The sequence below is a fragment of the Myxocyprinus asiaticus genome, chromosome 38, assembly GCF_019703515.2.
Source record: "Myxocyprinus asiaticus isolate MX2 ecotype Aquarium Trade chromosome 38, UBuf_Myxa_2, whole genome shotgun sequence".
NCBI lineage: Eukaryota > Metazoa > Chordata > Actinopteri > Cypriniformes > Catostomidae > Myxocyprinus > Myxocyprinus asiaticus.
The window spans coordinates 30,672,399-30,692,811 of NC_059381.1; the positions used below are offsets into that span (position 1 = coordinate 30,672,399).

General features: G+C 36.6%; 2 protein-coding genes across 5 annotated transcripts in view; both read left to right on the forward strand.

Annotated features, from left to right (window-relative positions):
* Window positions 1-10,264, forward strand: part of rnf145b (ring finger protein 145b) — a 43,480-nt gene extending 33,216 nt beyond the window's left edge. Inside the window, exons 9-11 of the mRNA XM_051677458.1 lie at window positions 2,296-2,443; window positions 2,983-3,339; window positions 7,150-10,264. Of these exons, the coding sequence (XP_051533418.1) occupies window positions 2,296-2,443; window positions 2,983-3,339; window positions 7,150-7,500 (856 nt within the window). The 3' untranslated portion in view covers window positions 7,501-10,264. The remainder of the gene's footprint in view (window positions 1-2,295; window positions 2,444-2,982; window positions 3,340-7,149) is intronic.
* Window positions 10,265-13,929: 3,665 nt separating this feature from the next.
* Window positions 13,930-20,413, forward strand: part of ebf1b (EBF transcription factor 1b) — a 177,768-nt gene continuing 171,284 nt past the window's right edge. For all 4 annotated transcript variants that reach the window (XM_051677466.1, XM_051677468.1, XM_051677467.1 and 1 more), the window contains exons 1-4: window positions 13,930-14,497; window positions 15,000-15,156; window positions 16,200-16,263; window positions 17,376-17,431. In XM_051677466.1, the coding sequence (XP_051533426.1) occupies window positions 14,364-14,497; window positions 15,000-15,156; window positions 16,200-16,263; window positions 17,376-17,431 (411 nt within the window). In that variant the 5' untranslated portion in view covers window positions 13,930-14,363. The remainder of the gene's footprint in view (window positions 14,498-14,999; window positions 15,157-16,199; window positions 16,264-17,375; window positions 17,432-20,413) is intronic.

Consider the following 20,413-nt stretch of genomic DNA (forward strand, 5'->3'; position numbering starts at 1 on the left):
CTGCCCTTTTAAGGTCCTGCCACAGCATCTCAATCGGTTTCAAGTCAGGACTTTGACTAGGCCACTCCAAAACTTTAATTTAGCTTCTTTTGTGCCATTCAGAGGTGGACTTACTCCTATGCTTTGGATCATTATATTTCTGCATAATCCAGTTGCGCTTGAGCTTCAACTCACAGACTGATGACCGAACGTTCTCCTTGAGGATTTTCTGGTAGAGAGCAGAATTCGTGTTTCCCTCAATTATTGCAAGTCGCCCTGAAGCAGCAAAGCATCCCCACACCATCACACTACCACCACCATGCTTGACCGTAGGTATGATGATCTTTTTGTGGAATTCTGTGTTTGATTTATGCCAGATGTAACGGGACCCCTGTCTTTTAAACAGTTCCACTTTCGACTCATCAGTCCACAGAACATTCTCCCAAAAGGTTTGAGGATCATCAAGGTGTGTTTTTGCAAAATTCAGAGGAGCCTTAATGTTATTCTGGGTTAGCAGTGGTTTTCGCCTCGCCACTCTTCCATGGATGGCATTTATGGCAAGTGTCTTTCTGATAGTGGAGTCATGAACAATGAACTTTATTGATGCGAGAGAGGCCTGCAGTTCCTTGGATGTTGTCCTTGGCTTTTTTGTGACTACCTGGATGAGTCGTCGCTGTGCTCTAGGAGGAATTTTGGAAGGTCGGCCACTTCTGGGAAGATTCACTACTGTGCCAAATTTCTCCATTTGGAGATAATAGCTCTCATTGTGGTTCTTTGGAGTCCCAGAGCCTTTGAAATAGCTTTATAACCCTTCCCAGACTGATGTATTTCAATCACCGTTTTTCTCAATTTCTGGAATTTCTTTCGACCTTGGCATAGTGTGCTACTGGGTGAGACCTTTTAGCTAACTTCATGCTGCTGAAAAAGTACTATTTAGGTGTTTATTTGATTGAACAGGGCTGGCAGTAATCAGGCCTGGGTGTGTCTAGTCCAGCTGAACCCCATTAGATTTGGGGATTTTGTAACTAACAGGGGCGAATACTTTTTCACACATGCCCAGTTGGTATTTGATAATTTTTTTGCTTCAATAAATAACATTATCATTTAAAAACTGTTTTTACTCAGATTGCCTTTGTTTTATGTCAGATTTTGTTTGAATGTTTGAAACTATATTATGAGATATACACAAAAACAGAAGAAATCAGGATGGGGGCAAATACTTCACATAAAATAACAAAATAAGGCCTGAATACATTTGCACCGCAAATCAGCGCCACCTAGAGTGCTTGTGGTAGAAATATTAATGTGAATATAAAAGTCTTTCACATAGCATATCTCAAATGAAAGCTTGACTGTACAGTTTATTTTGTTGCCCTAATACCATGGTTCGAAAGATTTTCAAAAGAATCACAAAGTTAAATATGATTTCTGTAAGACATCAAATACAAACGAATGTGCCGATCACTGCTGCTGTAAGCCCCAAATAGCTAAAAACTTCATATCTGCTTTTACCTTAGGCAGTTTTCTAAAACAAAATTGTCATTTTTTTTAATTGTCTGTGAGCTTGCTTGTGTGAATAATCCAATGTTTTATCTTACATGTCCAGGACAATATATGTGGTCCAGCAGAAAATACACGTTATTGACTATTGATGATAAAATGTTATACATAATCACAAAGTGATTTCAGCTTTCTAATGACAGCTAGATTGAGCTTCTAGTCCACTCAGAGCCAAGATATTTGATATTCGGAGTGGCAGCCAAAAATGCCCCAGAGCTGAAGAGGTTAAAGTGGAAAATATCTGCAATTATATAATACTTGTGAATGACAAAATATTTAATCAGAAAACACTTTTGAATGGCTGTCAATGGGAAACATGCTTTTTTGCAAACCTAATGCTGTAGTTTCAGCATCTACCAGCAGAGGTGGAGCTAAACAACATGCAAAATGCTAAACAACATGAAAGTACAAAATGATAAGCAAACAACCTTTCACACCAACACTATTCACACTGAGTCCGTTACTAGATTTTTGAATGGTTTGGGGTTTTTTGAAATCTAAAAAATTGACAGTTTCATAGTAAAATAAAAGACATCATTACAGTGCAATATTTTAGACAAGGTATGAAGCAGTTAATAGAGATCATTGCTTTTTTTTATATCTGTGTGTTTCATCGCTTCTTTTTAAAATGTGTATTTGTGTGACAAATTTGGATGAGAAAAAAGTAAACTCAAGAGTAACGACTGGGTGTTTTGTATTCTTCTGTCAGAATGCACAAGTAAGAGTACTTCTTTCTTGTGGCTTGTGTTCTTGTAGGAGTCTGTGGAAGCACTTCCGAGCAGTGAGTCTGTGTCTCTTCTTGCTGATCTTCCCTGCTTACATGGCTTACATGATCTGCCAGTTCTTCCACATGGACTTTTGGCTGCTCATCATCATCTCCTCTAGCATTCTCACCTCACTGCAGGTAAACACATTCACATACACTGCTGACATTCATAGACTTAAACATCCACTTCGTCACACAGTAATAAATATTTAAATGGCCTGCTTTCCAAAAACCAAGTGTGAATGGAAAGTTGACCCTATCACAACTAGAATGGACAAAAAAAAAATAGAATAATGTAACTTTATATATTTTAAAGAATATTATTATTCATGTCATGCTACTCTTTGTAATATTTGTTTACAAAATTATATTTTATTGTATAATTCCTAGTACACATTTGTGTGAATAAATGACTTTTGATTAATTAATAGCCAGTCAAAATGTCATAATTGGCAGGACTTGATTTTGTTTATCTGGAATTTGTCGTGAAAAGTATTCTGTGATTTTTATTGCTTGGTTACATTAACAGAAAGGAAACGTTTTAGAGGCAGAGAATGTTATTCCTTCATTATGCACAATAAGACCAAGAACATTTATTGGTTGGGTAAATGGAGTCGGTTTTGATTCATGTTGTCATCAGTCATTTCTAAAATGAATTAAATGGATTACTTTATCAGGTTCTTGGCACCCTTTTGATCTACATACTCTTCATGGTGGAGGAGTTCCGCAAGGTACCTGTTGAGAACATGGATGAAGTCATCTACTGTGTCAATGGCACCTACCGGCTCCTGGAGTTCCTGGTGGCTGTCTGTGTGGTGGCGTATGGTGTTTCAGAGACTCTGTTTGGGGAGTGGACAGTTATGGGCTCCACCATCATCCTGATTCACTCCTACTATAATGTGTGGCTGAGGGCCCAGCTGGGCTGGCAGAGCTTCCTGCTGCGCAGAGATGCAGTCCACAAGATCCAGAACATGCCCACTGCTTCCACACTGCAGCTCCAGCAGCATAATGACATCTGTTCTATCTGCTATCAGGTAAAGAAGTGATCTTGAATTTGTTTTAAATGTTTTTGTTGTTGTTGTTGTTTTTTCAAGCCTGACATTGACTAGCATGGGGTCAGGATACCTGACTAGTAGGGGTGGGGGGAAATAATTAATTCTGTTAGCAGTCACGATTCTTGAGACAAACTATTTTTAAATCGTCTCCCTGATGAAAAATCAAATTTGAATTGATAAAAAATACAAGTTTTGCCTCATATGCTAATGCAGTGTTAGATATAGTAAGCTATATTTGTGCAGAGTTCCACAAGAACAGGTTTTCTCTCCGAGAAGTTTATTTTCTTCTTTACGTTTAGTCCTTTAATGCCTCACTGCTACAGCCATCAAAGTGCCACTTATTATTTGTGAGGTGTTGTGGAGTGCATTTTTCAGGAGTCATTCTGCAGATCCTGTTTGACACTGCCTTAATTAATTGGCTTAGCAAACTGTTGGATGCCACGAACTAAATGTTGCGACCCTTCAGTATTTATAATCTAACAGCTATGCAATTTTGAATGCAGATCGAGGATCTCTCTATGACTCCAAGCGCTCCGGTTACATTGAAGCATGTCATTCTGCGTCTGGGATGTGCATAAGCGGTTTTGTGCCATTCTGTATTGGAGTCTTTCTTGTTTAAACTTTGCTTTATGCGATAAGAGGTTATAGTTATATCGCTTATTTATTTGTTGTATATATCTGTTAGTTACCCTGTTATAGGGCTGAGCTTAGCGTCCATATATATCCCTATGAAACGCATCTGATCTGGATCATGTGGACATAATGCAGTCTAATAATACATGAGTTCCTTAACACCTACTAGTCTCATGCCTCATGCTTCAGACATTGTACCAACAAGTCGATTGTGAAAATCTGTGGTTTTGCACATCCCTACCTTTTTACCAGCAAATTTTATATTACAGAGTAAAACAAATGTCATTTCAGGCACAGCTGTTCTTCAATAAACATTTCTTTCTAAGGAAAAAAAAGGGGTTAACACAGCTAAATAAATAAATTAACAATAATAAAAAAAAAAAAATAGCAATACATATATAATCAGCATCTAAATATCGTTGTAAAATAGAATCGAGAGGTTAGTGGCAAATCCCACCCCTGCGAACTAGTCAGTTAGTGAGGCAGGCTAGTGAGTTTATCTAGATTTTTTTAATTTATTTTGTCATAATTTACTCACCCTTATGAAGGGTGGCACAATAAATCAAATAAATAATCAGGATTACAATTGCATCTGCCACAATTATCTAATCGTAAAGAGTTAATTATAGCAGTCCATGTATGTCTACTAATGTGGCATCAAAATTTTCCATCAAAATGTTTTCCATTTTTTTTACATCAAAAATGTAATTTTCTATTTTAAATGTTTTTTTTTCACAGCGTTTGCACATTGTAACCAACCCCAGACAAGTCCGTTGATTTATTCAAAATTTGATCAGTAGGTTTTTTTTTATCAGCCTTCATTGATTTATAAAACGTCTATAAGGAAATTCCGAAACTGTTCTTGGCTTGTTTTGGATGTATAGCCTACAAAAAAAATTATGGCATGCTGTTGATCCTCCAACAATAAATAATTGAATATAAATTGTGTTATTCGAAATTGTTGGCAATTACAGTATCAAGGGTAATAACTGACAATTATGATTTTTGTCATAATCGTGCAGCCCTACCCTTATGTCGTTTCAAAACAGTATTAGTTGCACAAAAGTAGTTTTGCTGATTTGAAAACAATGGCAGTTGATAGTAACTCACTTTGAAGATTAAACAAGACCTTGAACCTATAAAATGAAAAAAGTAAAGGCAGAAACTAATAATTTTTGTATTACAAAAATAAGTGCTGTCATCAATAATATTGCATATTTTGGCTCACTGAAATGCTCATTTGACAGTGAAGCATTGATTTTAAGTTGGGATGAAAATGTACATTTACTGTTATTTACAAAAGTAAGGTTATCTATATGTTATCAAAAACATTAAGGCATGATTTTCAATGAAGTTTTTTAGATGCTGTTCACTAGGGACTTTATGGCCACATACACACTACAAAGTTTCGGGAGTGACAACCGCATTTAAATGTAGGAGTGAATCCCCTACATTTTCATTCCATGTGTGTACGGAATACAGGATTGAGTCCCTGAGATGATTGACAAGTGATAACCATAGCAACGTTACAGCGTCTCGCGAATGCCACCATCTTAACCCGTTTTGTGTTCCCTGTATCAAAGCAAAGAGATTATCCATCACAGGTTTATCATCCAACAATGTTTTGTTCGCTGCCATCGACAGAGTTGCCATGTTTCACACTCACCATTAACACTTGCCATTAATCACGTCATTAACAACTAGTTGTTCAGTTCAGTTCCGTACACACTGCGTGGAATTTTTGAAAATGTTGTCACCTGAATTTTTTGAATTAATTGGATTGTAGAATGTCACTCCCATATTTTATCTCTGTGTGTGTGTGTGTGTGTGTGTGTGTGTGCAGAACATGATTAAGCACCAAAAGGACATTACAATATGATTGTCTATAAAGCTGCTTTGAAACAATATGTATTGTAAAAAACGTTATACAAGTAAACATGATATATAGTATATAAAAGGTAAAAAGTTAACACTTAATATATATATGGCTAAATTACTCTGACAGTGCGAATGAGTTTAACAGTGGTATTTGTAACAAGAACATGTGAACCGCAGGTAAAACCATGCTTGGATCTTCACTACCATGGTTAAATGTAATATGATTTCTATAAAACAAAAGTAATTTTTGTCATGAAAAACAGTACTGCAAACACATTTAATAACCACAAATACAAAATATGAACATTTATAAACTGCCACACTGATGGCAAAAATGGTTGCAAAATTGAGTCTGGAGCCCTGATGAAAGTTGTCTTTTTTTTCTTCTTTTTTGGAGGGGGGGGGTGTTTCTCCCCTTTTCTCCCCAATTTGGCATGCCCAGTACCCAGTGCACTCTAAGTCCTCGTGGTGGTGTAGTGACTCACCTCAATCCAGTTGTCGGAGGACGAATCTGAAACAGTCACGCGCATCTTATCACATAGCTTGTTGAGAGCGTTACCGCGGAGACGTAGCGCGTGAGGAGGCTCACAGTATTTTCCATGGCATCCACGCACAGCTCACCACACGCCCCACCGAGAGCGAGAACCACATTTTAGTGACCACGAGGAGGTTAACCCAACGTGACTCTACCCACCCTAGCAACCGGGCCAATTGGTTGCTTAGGAAGCCTGACTGGAGTCACTCAGCACACCCTGGATTCAGACTTGTGACTCCAGGTGTGATAGTCAGCATCTTTACTTGCTGCGCTACCCAGACGCCCCGAATGTTGTGTTCTTAAAAATAATTGTCAAGTTAAAATTGGTTGAAACTTCTTGAGACCCCTGCATTCTGTTCTGTTATGCTACTTTCAGCTGTTCTTGAAAGCTTACATAAATGCTCTCTTAGAAACGTGTCTGATTGGTGTCTTGTGGCTATGACCCTAAACCAAACCAGGACTTCCTTAATGCAGACAAGATAACTAATAGCGGAATTTGAGAACATGTAGTTTTGCATAGTGCATATAGTTTTTTTTTAGAACATTGCTTAACATGACAGTCTTTTCAACCTCAAGTATGTACTGTGCTCACCACAATTTCGATCTGTATCAGCTAATGCTATCAATAAAACCAGTCCTCAAATCCTCATTTGTGTCAACCTGCACGTTGCTTTATACTTTCACTTTTTATCGCAACTGACTACTTTTAAACATTGTTTTTCACTTCCCTTTTTCAATCGTAGGATATGAAGTGTGCTGTCATCACACCCTGTAGCCACTTTTTCCACGCCACCTGCCTGAAGAAGTGGCTGTACGTGCAAGAGACCTGTCCTCTCTGCCATGGCCAACTCAAAAGCCAGTTACAGCCAACCAGCCCTACTGGTGCCACTCCACCAGCCATTCAGAACCCAGCAGAGGCGGGACAGGCTGAACCACAGGCTGAGTTGGACACTGAGGAAAACGGCCAAGACAAAAGCACTCCCTCTATGACAGCCACAGCTGAGCCAGAATTCGGAAGAGACTTGCTATCGGGGAGTTTGCAAACCCAGCCCAAAGATTGTGACGCACCATTAGGAACAGAGAGCAGCTGCTGATGTGGATACTGAGGGTTCATGCTCCACGTCAGTTGTCCATTCCTCTTCTGAATCAAAGAGCAGCGCTCAAATCTATTCAGCCTGTTAAATGACACACACAGGTTTTAAAATTGCCAATGTTGAGGACTCCATTAGTTGATGTTTAAGGAATAGTTCACCCAGAAATGAAAAAAAAATGTCATTCATTCACCTTCATAAATCCCTATGATTTTCCTTATTCCGTGGAACACAAAAGAAGTTTAGCAAAATGCTCTTTTTGCTACATTGAAAATGAATGGGGACAGAGCTCCAAAATTCATCAGAAAGCAACATAAAAGCACTCATGTTTTGAAGCCATACAAAACAGAGCAAAAATTATTCACTGAAAATCTTCCCTTTTGCTATAGCCCTCAAATGTCATTCACATCTCTGCATATTCAAACTTTTAATATACGCAAATTAGTTTTAAGAGCTGCAATGGAGGAAAGGATTTTCGGCAAATATAAATGTTCATTTCTATCTGTTCCTCACACCAAGCTATTGGTTTCAGAAGACTTTGAATTATAGTGCACTAGTTTGGTATTGACTACGTTTATGATATATTTCCTGATGCTTTTTGTTATTTTTGGAGATGGCATCCCCATTCACTTTCATTATGTGGAAAAGAGCACCTGAGAAAATCTGCTAAACTTCTCATTTTGTGATCCTCTGAAGAAAAAAAGAAAAGTAATACTGTATAGTTTGGAATAACATGAGAGTGAAGAAATTATAAGATTTTCATTTTTGGGTGAACTATCCCTTTAAGCTGGTCACATGTGTCTTTTGGGTGATTGGTCGTATTTAACCCCAAATGGAAAAAAAGATTATATTTTGCATAAAAAGTCTACATTTAGGACCATTAATGCTTTTTGCATTATGACATTATTTTCAGGACACATTTTTAACCCTCTGTTCTCATTACCGTAACAAGTCCGGATGTTTTACTTTGACTTGTCCCATTGTTTTCAGTTATGATTCTCATTACCATAACGCAGTATTTGTTTTACCCTATATTACAGTAAAATATTATGCTGTTGTAAAATAATTATTTTAATTAAAATCAGCAAAAATTAAAAGCAGTACCAGGAGAGTACTGCTATGTATAAAAACTTCCCAATTGAAATGTTTTTGTTGTTTTTTTTCATGTTGCTGTAATGAGAATATCATTTTTTATTTTTATTTTTATTTTTTTGTCTCATTGCAGTGATAAAAAATGTAGGGGTAAAAGGTATGTAACTGTCTTGAAAATAATGACAATGAAAAAAAAAAAAAAAAATCGTCATAAAATAGGCCTTATTTTCTACTTGCTAAATTATTTTGCAAATTATTTTTAATTTTGGAGTAAAATAGGACCAGGACTTTTACTTGACCAGTTTCATGAGATTCACCCTTTTACTTATTTTTGTATGAGCTATTCACAATGTTGCTGGTCAAAAGACATTTCGGAAACATTTTTTAACTTGCTTCCAACCAAAACATGGAGTTTGTCTCCTTGGAAATAATAGGAGATTCATGCTTCTTACACTATGCTAATGTACATTGTGTTCAGCTTATTGGAACTGAGAAATGTTTGTGTACATAAAACAGTAAATGTCCTAGAAGTCTATCTACAAATGAGCCACCGTAGTGTCAAGACCCCTGCGAAGAAGTGAAACTGAGGAAAGTTTTTCAAGTGCCATTGAGCCAGATCATATGTTTTATTAAAATGTGCTTCCCAATATTTCCCCAGTTTTAAAGGGATGTCTGACCCCAAACTGCTTTTTCATTTCGTCCTATATATAAATGCACTGTTTACCATGTTAACCATTAGTGCAGATAACGTCGACTTGTCAGTTTGGCAGTTGGCTTCATTACTAAAAGCGAGCATCTTTGAATGTATTTTGCAGTCTGTAAACCTGTTTTCTGGTTTTAATGAACATCACAGAAGTTGACAATCAATTTAAAACAAATATGTTGGAGTGGATGCTCCATTTAAGAACTTTCTGCATTTTCCCATAATGAAATTGGCATGTTTTTACTTTCTGTACATGTTTTGAATGACTGTTGGTGTATCCAAGTGTTTATAACACCAATAACGACAGCGCTCGATTTAGACATTAAAGGGATAGTTCACCCAAAAATGAAAATTCTGTCAGTTACTCACTTTGAGTTTGGAATACATGAGGGTGAGTAAATGATTTTCATTTTTGGGGCAAACGATCCCTTTAAAAGCAGACTTAGTTTTGCCATTATTTTTAAGCTGTCAGGAAAACACTTTCTTTTGTTTGCAAGAGAAGTCATGCCAAACTATATGTTTGCACTAATGTTGTTTATAGCGAATAATCGATACTTTCGTCTTTGTCTTGAGCAACAAATGCTCTTGGAGCAAATGATTTGTAGCTCAGTATAACTGTGTGTACTTATATGGGCAAATGTATTCCTTTGTATATTCTTTTACAATGTTTTAAATACAGTGTTAAAGCCGCAGTAAGCATTATGAAGTGTCTGGAGGACTGTGTGAACACTTTGACCTCTCGATAGGTAGATGTGGGATTGATCCTCCAAACACTGATAGTGGATTTGCTGATGTAGTTAAAGCCTCATTGATCTTAATGTGATTCACAGACACATTTCAGAATGGCAGGTTTGTGTAGATGAATACATCTGATGTATGAGCAAACATTTAAAGTCATTCGAAAAACATTTCTGTATCTTGAGTTTTTGCACAAATTTCTTTAAAGAAAATAAAATGCAAATGGAGCTTGAATGGAGCGGTGACTTTTTTTTAACGAGTTCTTGCTAGGGCAAGCATGACTATTACTATTAATAATTGCATTAAACCTTGCCACGTAACTCATCCCACACTGTTTGTGCATAAACATGCCAATATGAGAAAAGATGTAAGAAAATAGGACCCATTTGTAAGCATGTTTATGCTCACAGAGCACTTTATTAGGAACACCTGTACACCTACTTATTCGTGCGAATATTTAATCAGCCAATGGTGGGGCAGCAGTGCAATGCATAAAAGCAGGCTGACCCTACACACTGACCCCTTAGCTGGGATATGTGAAAAAAGAATATCACTGTATATGTGCAAATGTATAATGTGTGATAAATAAATACAATTATTAATTATTAAATAATAGGTTTAAAGGGACAATTATTTATTCACATAGGTGTTAACTTTTTTTGCTTCATTAAAAAAAAAAAAAAAAAAAAAAATATATATATATATATATATATATATATATATATATATATATGAAAACTATATTTTGTGTTTACTCAGGTTGCCTTTGTTTTATGTTGTATCTCGTTGGAAGATCTAAAACAATTTAGTATGAAAAATACACAAAAATGGAAGAAATCAAGGGGGTCAGATACTTTTTCACAGCACTGTATGCAATGAACAGATCCCCTCCCTTTAGTATTAAATAATAAAAGGATACACAACGTTGATTTCAATTATTCACTGTTACTGGATTGATTTTCAGTGTCAGTAAGTTTATACAGGAGGCTTCTTTTGTAATCTTCAGTCTGAACACACGGTGGCGCTGCTGTATCACATGTGCAAAGTACAGGCTGCGCTCGAAGAATCGCGTTTCATTTGATGAATGTTATTTTAAGAAGAAAAAAGGGAGCTTCTTAAACTATTAGGATTTTTATTGTTATTTATTTTTTTGGACAGAAAAGCGGTAAAGAACGATATGATTAGTCAATGTCTTTTATTTGTTGTGGGCAAAAAATATAAAAACAAACTGAAAATTGCCAGTGTGACACGTGGTATCACATTTTCCTTCTATGATGAATTCATCATTTTAAAAACTTTCATTTTCACCATATGCGTTATGAGCATAAATAGTTATTCCTGCTTGCCTGTGTATTTCAATTCGGAATATAAGTTTATACATCCCACTAACTATTGAAAAGGGAAATAAGCAATCTGTTCAATTTACAGAAGTCTCTATCTCAATCTGTTCAATGAGGAGGATGTGAAATGTTTCTGAACATTGTAAGTTGCATGTGGAGTTCGTCCCTCACAGCGTGGGAGAGTGAGGGGACCATAAATCCAGTGACCCAAGGGGCCAGTGCACACTGTCACACAGCTACAGCGAGGAAAATAAAATGCTTAGAGAGATGTTTGGTGCCGTGTGTGTTTGTGTGAGCTTGAGAGGAGTGTTCAAATCTTTATTTGCGTTAGTGTTTTAACGACTGTATAAAGCACATTCAATACAGTGCATAGTAACTGTTGAAATACTATGATGTAGCCTATCCGTGTCCTTGATGTAAACATTAGCTCTTTACGAGCAATTCACAAGACTAAATTGTTGACTTATCAATTGATATTTAAATAGCTTAATGTTATCATGAATAAATGTATGAAAAATTAAGCGTTTTCTTTTTTTTTAGGCCACATTTGTTTATAAATAATTTGACCAACACGTATGATTGCACCTTAGAAGAACAGAACACAATTCATAATCTGAATAAAACGTATTGGCATTGTTTCGATATATTTATTCTTTTGGTTTGACGTGATTATGTTTACGTTTGACCGAATTTGAAAAGGTTAAAAATACAAGGACATTTGTGCCTCATCTTCAAGCGCGTGCTACATAAAATGTAGCCTAAAACTTTCACTTCAGAGTCTGATTTATTATCAGTATAAACACCAGTTCCCTCTTCGTTGTAACCTAAAATGAAATAAATGCATCTCATCTGTCTTCTCTTTCAAGACTTGGAAATAAATGTACAGGATACATATTTTCCTGACACATCTTAAAGGAATATTCCGGGTTCAATACAAGTTACTCTCAATCGACAGCATGTGTGGCATAATGTTGATTACCACAAAAATACATTTCAACTTGTTCCTCTTTTTCTTTAAAAGAAGCAAAAATCAAGATAACAATGAGGCACTTACAATGGAAGTGAATGGAGGCCAATTTTTGGAGGGTTTAAAGAAATGCAAAATGTATAATTTTATAAAAGCACTATTAATTCTGTTACAATTTGTGTATAATTTGAGCTGTAAAGTTGTTTAAATCATCATTTTTACGATGGTTTAAGGGGTTTAGGGTTTATGGTATGTCGCCATGGCAACGAAGTTGTAAAATTGGCTATAACTTTACACAGATAAGGTTAGTAAGCGATTTTATCACAATAAAATCATATTTACACACATATTGTTTACGTCTTTTGGCTATTATTTTGAAACAGTGAGTATTTTAATGTTTACAGATTGGTCCCCATTCACTTCCATTGTAAGCGCCTCACTGGAACCCAGATTTTTGCTTTTTATTTTTTTTTACAGAAAAGGAGGGACGAATCAAAATAAATTTGGTGGTAATCAACAATATGCCACAGATGCTGTACTTTTTGAGCTTAACTTGTATTAAACCCGGAATATTCCTTTAAGGACACATTGACAAGTGTCTAAAAATCCAACATAATTTAGAAATTTATGTGCAGAAAACTCGACAAAAACGAAAATGTGTCAAGTAAACAAGATCCTTTTTTTTTTTTTTTTTTTTTTTTTTTTCAATGGAACAGATTCATACTTTGTCAGGAATTTCGTTCATTCACAAAACTAAACAAAGCTTCTGATGAAATGAAATAAAATGAAAATATCTTTAAGACATAGTTCAGTTTTATAAAATGTCAGTGTGCCAATGTAAACGTTTTCTCATCTATATCTAATAAAATTAGGCAACTGCATGGATGGAGAAACGCTGACTAAACTTTTGAAGTTCCACAAAGAAATGTTTAATTCTCTAGCTCTTTATTTGATTTTTTTACAAGTGAAGATACCGCATATGGTCTATACAGCAATTGCTTTGATGGGGATTGCAATGCCGTGACTTCTAAACATTGAGTAAAGGGAAGGACAAATAATGAACTATGACATAAAATATGACGATGGTAATGACTAAGGTTATTATTATTATTATTATTAATAGCCTATTATCATCTTATATAATCTGAAGTAGGCTACCCTACATTTAACGCCGTCCACGTCGCATTGAATAGTTTTTCTACGTAAACACGCACTAGACGGACGTCTTCGTCCAGTTGTTTCTTTCAAGTTTAAAATAACTTTAACAGATATAAACGCTCCTCGAGACACCTGCGTTCAAGCGCTAGAGCTTCTTTTAGTTCGGTGTGAACTAACACTGTTCTAATGCCACCAAACCCAACAAAGAAACCTTGATTGAGGTTTAAACTGAAGCATCTAACTCCAAACAGCCTCTTTTTAACGCTCAATTCCTCAAACCGATGCTGTGGGTGGAGGAGAGAGAGAGAGAGAGAGAGAGAGAGAGAGAGAGAGAGAGAGAGAGGGTGTGGACTGCCTCTCCCGGTCCCTCCTTCAAGCCTCTGGGGCTGGTGTGCTCGTGTTTAGTTCCCTCTGATAGTCAAAAGAAGGACTCATTCCTTTGGGAAGGTACACAAATCACTCCAGTTTTAATCAGAGGCGCATCAGAGAATTGTGCGCTCCAAGGATAGCCTCTTCTTGAATACTTTCGTGTGTGTGTGTTTTTTCCCCCTCTGATCTGAGGAGAAAAGAGAAGAAAAGTTGTTAGGGAATAATGACATTTGATAGTCTCTAAGATCTGTTTGCTCCTTGTGTTCTCCTTCAGCTGGTCCCAGGACAAGACATCTTCGGAGAAAACTGCCTTTCGTTTCCACTTTCCTTGCAAACATTGTGCGTCTTGGTGATATCAGGGTTTGTCCTGGTTTTCAAACTCCCTCCAATCTGCACGCTGAGCTGTCAGATCTCTCTCTCTTTTACGCACGGGAGGTTGGACACCTGAGAGCACTTGAGCGCACCAACGTGAAGAGAGAGTGTCTGAGATCCCGTTTTCATGTTTGGGATTCAGGAGAGCATCCAAAGGAGTGGGAGTAGTTTGAAAGAGGAGCCCATCGGAGCCGGCATGAACGCAGTCCGAACATGGATGCAAGGTGCCGGGGTGCTGGATGCGAACACGGCCGCGCAGAGGTAAGAGAGCCCCGGGGCTGCCCACAGCGCGATGACTCCCACAGATGGACATGTAGCCTGTTCGTGCTGCTGCCGTTTGTTTGGGGAAACTTCACACGGATTTTTGAGGATTAATCCTTTTATTCGCTCTTCTTTGTCGTTTGGTGAGCTTTGATGAGTTCCTTGGGATGCAAAGTTTGGGTACTTAGTCAAAGCTCACCTCCTTTTGCATGCGGTCCCATCGTGAGGTCCCACTACAACCGGTTGGATTGGCTTACTGGATTCAATAATAATAATAATAATAATAATAATAATAATAATAATAATAATGTAGCTTGCACAAAAGTAGTTTTCACATTTAGCATATCACTCCCCAAATGGTCAGTCTGCTTGTCAGTGGCACGTGCGGACAGCTCACAACTGGGGCCGATTATACATATATTATATTTCCAATTGCACATCCAAATCTAATATCTTAATGGATGTTTTAACACGGGCTACCTTTTGCGTGTCTTCCCCGCAGCGGAGTGGGGCTTGCCCGGGCGCACTTCGAGAAACAGCCGCCCTCAAACCTGCGCAAATCCAACTTCTTCCACTTCGTTTTAGCCCTTTATGACCGACAAGGACAACCAGTGGAAATTGAGAGGACCTCTTTCGTTGGATTTGTGGAAAAAGAAAAGGTGAGTTTACTGAAAAACATTACGGCATTGATTCTTGTAACACCACGATGTAATCAGAGTAGCTACCAAATATAATTGCACATACGGTTTATTTGTAGATTTTATATGATTTAAAAGGTGGATATACATTTATATGACCAGCAGACGTAAGGTTTTAAAGGTAAACTCATGCACAATTGAAAAAAAGTTTGAAAATATATATTTGACCTTATTTGACATCAATAATTAAATTCATTGTAATATTATCAGGGTGAATAAACATACTTTTTTTTGTTTTGTTTTTTTTTGATAAAAGTGATAAAAGTTGATAAAAGTGAAGAGTCAAGATATGAGCAAATGTTTAATGTGCACTTTATTCATCCCAAATCTCTAAATGAAATTCTGAATTACTAATGTTATCTCACATGATCGTCTAATATGTTTGACTTTTAAACCTGCATTTTTCAACCTTCCGTATAACAGGTAAATTAAAACCCGTTTCATAGCCTACTTTTTCCTTCACACACACATACGCACACACAAACACACACACACACACACACACACACACACACACACACACACACACACACACATATATATATATATATATATATATATATATATATATATATATATATATATATATATATAATATTTATAGCCTAAAAAATATTTTATATGCATTTGTAATTATGCACGTGACTGATATAAATTAATTGGATTAAAAGTATCAGTAAAATACATTTTAGGCATAATAATAGTAGCCTGTAATTTAATATTAGGCGACATAACTAAAGACGCCTAATGTTTACAATGCATTCATTTGCTCTCATTACATTTAGTGCAATTAGTGCGGTAGCAATGAATTCAATCTGAGATGCTAGTTTTGTTGATATATGATTGACAGAAAAATAAGCTATTGTTTGTATTAAAATTGACAACATGCGTCTGCAGTCTAACTATGCCAAGTTTGGGCCCATGCATTACACTTTTGTCAGCACATTGACAGTGTATGTAGTCTATTATTTTGAAACCTACTGTAATATTCTTTTTATGCCCAGGAAACAACTGGAGAAAAGACAAACAATGGAATACATTACAGACTGCAACTTCTCTACAGCAACGGTAAGACATGTTCATATTTGCGCAGCGAGCTCGAGTTTGCACACTTTCCCCATGCGGGACATTGATCGTCATTTGCATTTCATTCGACAAAAATAGTAGCAGCAGGTGCCGTCGTCACACATCTCGATTTTTTTACTAAGATTGGCAGTGATTTAAATGAATGAGAAGAACAATCAAGATTGTTTCTGTCTGAACAATTATAAATAATCCGTGATTGACTCCTCAACATTAAATCATTTTCAAGCGCTGCAAATCAAAGTAAGGCAGCTGAAATCCGTCCACTTCACAACGAGTCTGTTTCATTTCAATGCATTAATAATTCATTCAAGGGTTAAATCAATTAGAAACCTATTTCCAACTAGCAGATATTAATTGTTAATGTGTTTTTCTTCGAGCGAGTCGGAATTGCTGCGAATTTATCATGTTCAATAGTGTGTAAGCTGACAGCTTGTCTATCATCTATCATGTGCTCAGTTTCTTAATAACCGCACAATAAACCAGCTGTTTGATCCCTAGATACTTGTGCATCATGCTGTTTATGTGTTAGTAATATTTTGAGAATTTCTTTATATATATATATATATATATTTTAGATTCAACCATGCACTGTCAGAGTATTTACAGAATTATTCTTATAACCACTATACATTTGCTCAAGTTCATAAACTATTACCTTAATAAACTATTAATTAACATTTATGACATGAGCAGGTGTTTTCAGTAGCTATTAGAGTTATAAAAAAATAATCACAAATAAAATGTATGCTCTATTGCAAAATGTCTATAAAAAACATTTAAGTTAATAAAGAATTGATATCTATCTATCTATCTATCTATCTATCTATCTATCTATCTATCTATCTATCTATCTATCTATCTAATTTAAAATGCTTTCTATAGTTTTAAAATGCTAAAATATAAAACCAAAAGGAAATTGTTTTTATCTATTGTTAATGTCATTTATGTAAATATCAACATCAAGAGCATTATGCTTGGTGCAAGTAAAGCTCTATTTATAATTAGACTACAGGTGTTGAATATGTTTTTTGAAAATATCATAAAAAACACACATCATGGTCTCTCGCCGCTGATATAAATGTTCTCTGTTACAGGCATCAGAACAGAGCAGGATTATTATGTACGACTAATTGACTCCATGACTAAACAGGTAAGCGCTCACTCATCTTGTACCGTACACCATCTGAGCATGTCACCAGAAGCTAATTCATACAGTTTGAACTGTTCGTGCCCTGCACAGATGAATGTCACAGTGAAATGTGCGTGCATTTGTGTGTGAATGTGTGTAAGTGTATCTTCTGTCAGAGGCAGTAGCACATGCTACATGCCCTGTGAGAATGGCACCATGGGATGCTCGGTGGCCTCTTTGGGACATTTTGTGCGGAATGCGTTGGAAAGAGTTTGCCGTGATACTGCTTTTGGTTTTTAAATCTTTTGGGGAGCAATTTTCTTTTTGACTTACACAGATAGTAGATTCTTTTGGTGACACTTTACATTAATGTTCCCTTTGTTAAGGGGTTTTAAAGGAGTTTATTAATGACAAATAAGTCATTTATAACTGCATTATAAATAATTTATATACAGTTATAACAACATGCATAAATAGGTCTACTTTCATCCATTACTTGCCAACAGTGAGCCCTTTTACATGTTATAAATGCTTAATAACACATGTTTAACATTTTAATCTATGTACATAAAGCTCTGTATAGTTTAATGGTCATCAGGCTTTATTATACAGTATGATATATGCTGTGAATGAGCATGAAGATCTGAAAGTGTTGAGACACCTATCAGAGTAACACCATTCTTTTGACATCAACATGACAATGAAAATGATAACACAAATGAGTCAAGACATTACAGAAATTAATATAGCCACAAAGCGTACTGTGGCAATATGACACAAACCCTTCTTTTTAATCCCACTATAATTATCTATTTTTGCCGTGATGTGACGTAAATCATGAAATAGGGCATTTTATGTTTTTGATTAATATAAGAGTTAATAGGTGTTTTATTAAGATGTTATCGTATAAAATTAATAATAGTATTATAATATATAATATTATTTTTATGATGACATGCAAGTTAAAATGTTCACTATATGGCAAGTATTGCATGTAAGTTGAAATGAAAGTTCACATTGTTATATCCGCTTATCAGTGATTTATAATGCAACTGTAAATGAGTTATTAGTCATTAATGAACCTCTTTATAAACCCAAAACAAAGGGAACATTAATGTAAGTGATACCGATTTTTTGTATCAGCATACTTTTAAGTCCCCATGTTGTTTACTAACTTTGCCTTCAACCCTGGGTGTATATAAAAAACAAATTACATTTAAAGTACGCAACAACAGATTATACAAATAGAAGCAGCCTAGCATTTTTTTCGTGTGTTCACACACTCAAATATATTTGTGTTGCCATTGGTGGGGTACAGATGTCATGCTTGGCTGAATTCCTCTGAACACTGTTGTTTCATTTCTAGTATGTACATGCTAGATCTACGTTATTAGTGTTGCCTGTTTCCTGTTGCCTGTTGTCTGTTTGATATTATCTTTCACCGAAGACATGTGTGGCCCAGGGCTAGTGCCTGTGTTCGACTCGAATGGTTTATAAATAGCATTTTGTTTTGTTTTACTAAAACATTTTAGCATGTCATGGGAATGCATAGGCTAGAGATTAGCTTTTGTGAACTGTCAAAGAGTGTTCATTAAAGATAGCCCTGTTTATAAGCTGCCTGCCGTAAACCGAGAAAGGCTCCACACTCGTCTCTTTACAGTTCGCTAACGGTCGCTGACTTACCTGCGGGCGCCAGCTCCCTCTCCCTCACACCGAAGCTGCGTCGTTGGAACTTCAAAGTGCATTAAACCCCAGTATCTGACACTTTGACAGAACTAGTCTGGCAGTAGGTAGAAGAGCTGTTGTTTCTTAACTATCTGCTTTGCTTCACTTCGTGGGAGGACATGGCACTTTTAAGCGAAGTGTCGCTAGAACACTGTTTATCAGTGTCAAGTTAAAAAATAATCATCCAGACACTTCTGCTTCCCCCACACAAATCTTTTGTAGTTGTTTGCCGGCAGTTTTCATGTCAGTCTTCTCCGAATATATTTAGCACTTGTATTCATTATTTTTTGCACAGGTAATAGAACACGTGTTATAGAAGTCACAAGGAATAAGATTGCGATCCCTTTTGCTGCTGTATTGTGTGCAAGAAACTTTTGGATGTGTAGACGACCTATGGTTAAATCATTCGCTAAAGAGGTTCGTTTAGAACTACACTTAAATTCCTCTCACAGATGGTATGTAACAGTAGTGGGATGATATCAAATCCCGTTCTCTGCCGCAAACGCACTAAAACAAGACGCCTAGTCACCTTGTAAGAGCTCCAACTCAAGAGCTCCAAAAGTGACATATTTACAGCTCACACAGCTTGGTCGGCATGAGTTTTTGATTTCCTCAGGTGAATGGGAGAGAGAGAGAGAGCTCAGGATCAGATGTGGTTTCGCTTAGGGGCATTTAGAAACTGTAGAGAGGGTGAAATGAGACCTGGATACCACAGGACAGCTACAGGTGTCTGGGCCCATGTTGTGGCTCTGATTAAAAACAAGCCATTCAGATCCGGCTCTCAAACTGGGAATGGAGCTTGGATGAGCGATGAAGATCTTCTTCCTTAGCAGTCATTATCGGGTTACAGAAGACCAGAGTAATCTTCTGTGATGTTTTGTATACCCGTTGGCTGTCTATAATCACAGATACGCAGTTGTGAGATGCTATTTATTGGGTTGTGGAGTGAGTTAGCAAAGAGCTTTTCACATTCAGCTAATGTTTTTTTAGTAAGCCAATCGTTTCTAAATCAAAGTGATGACAACTGCTAATCGCAAATGTTGCTAAAGCGTGTTGCAATGCTAGTGAGGCCACTAGCAGACAATCACGCTGCTTATGTTATGGTGGTGGAAATGGCTAAAACTACAGAAGCTTAAGCAGGGTGTACTTTAATTAGTGTTCAGATTAGCTGTTAGGTCTCTTGGAGTGGTTACAGAGCCAATCTTCTGTAGCAGGAGTGATTTACTGTTGCAACCGCACAAACTGTTGCATAAAGATGCTTGTTTTTTTTGGTTGTTA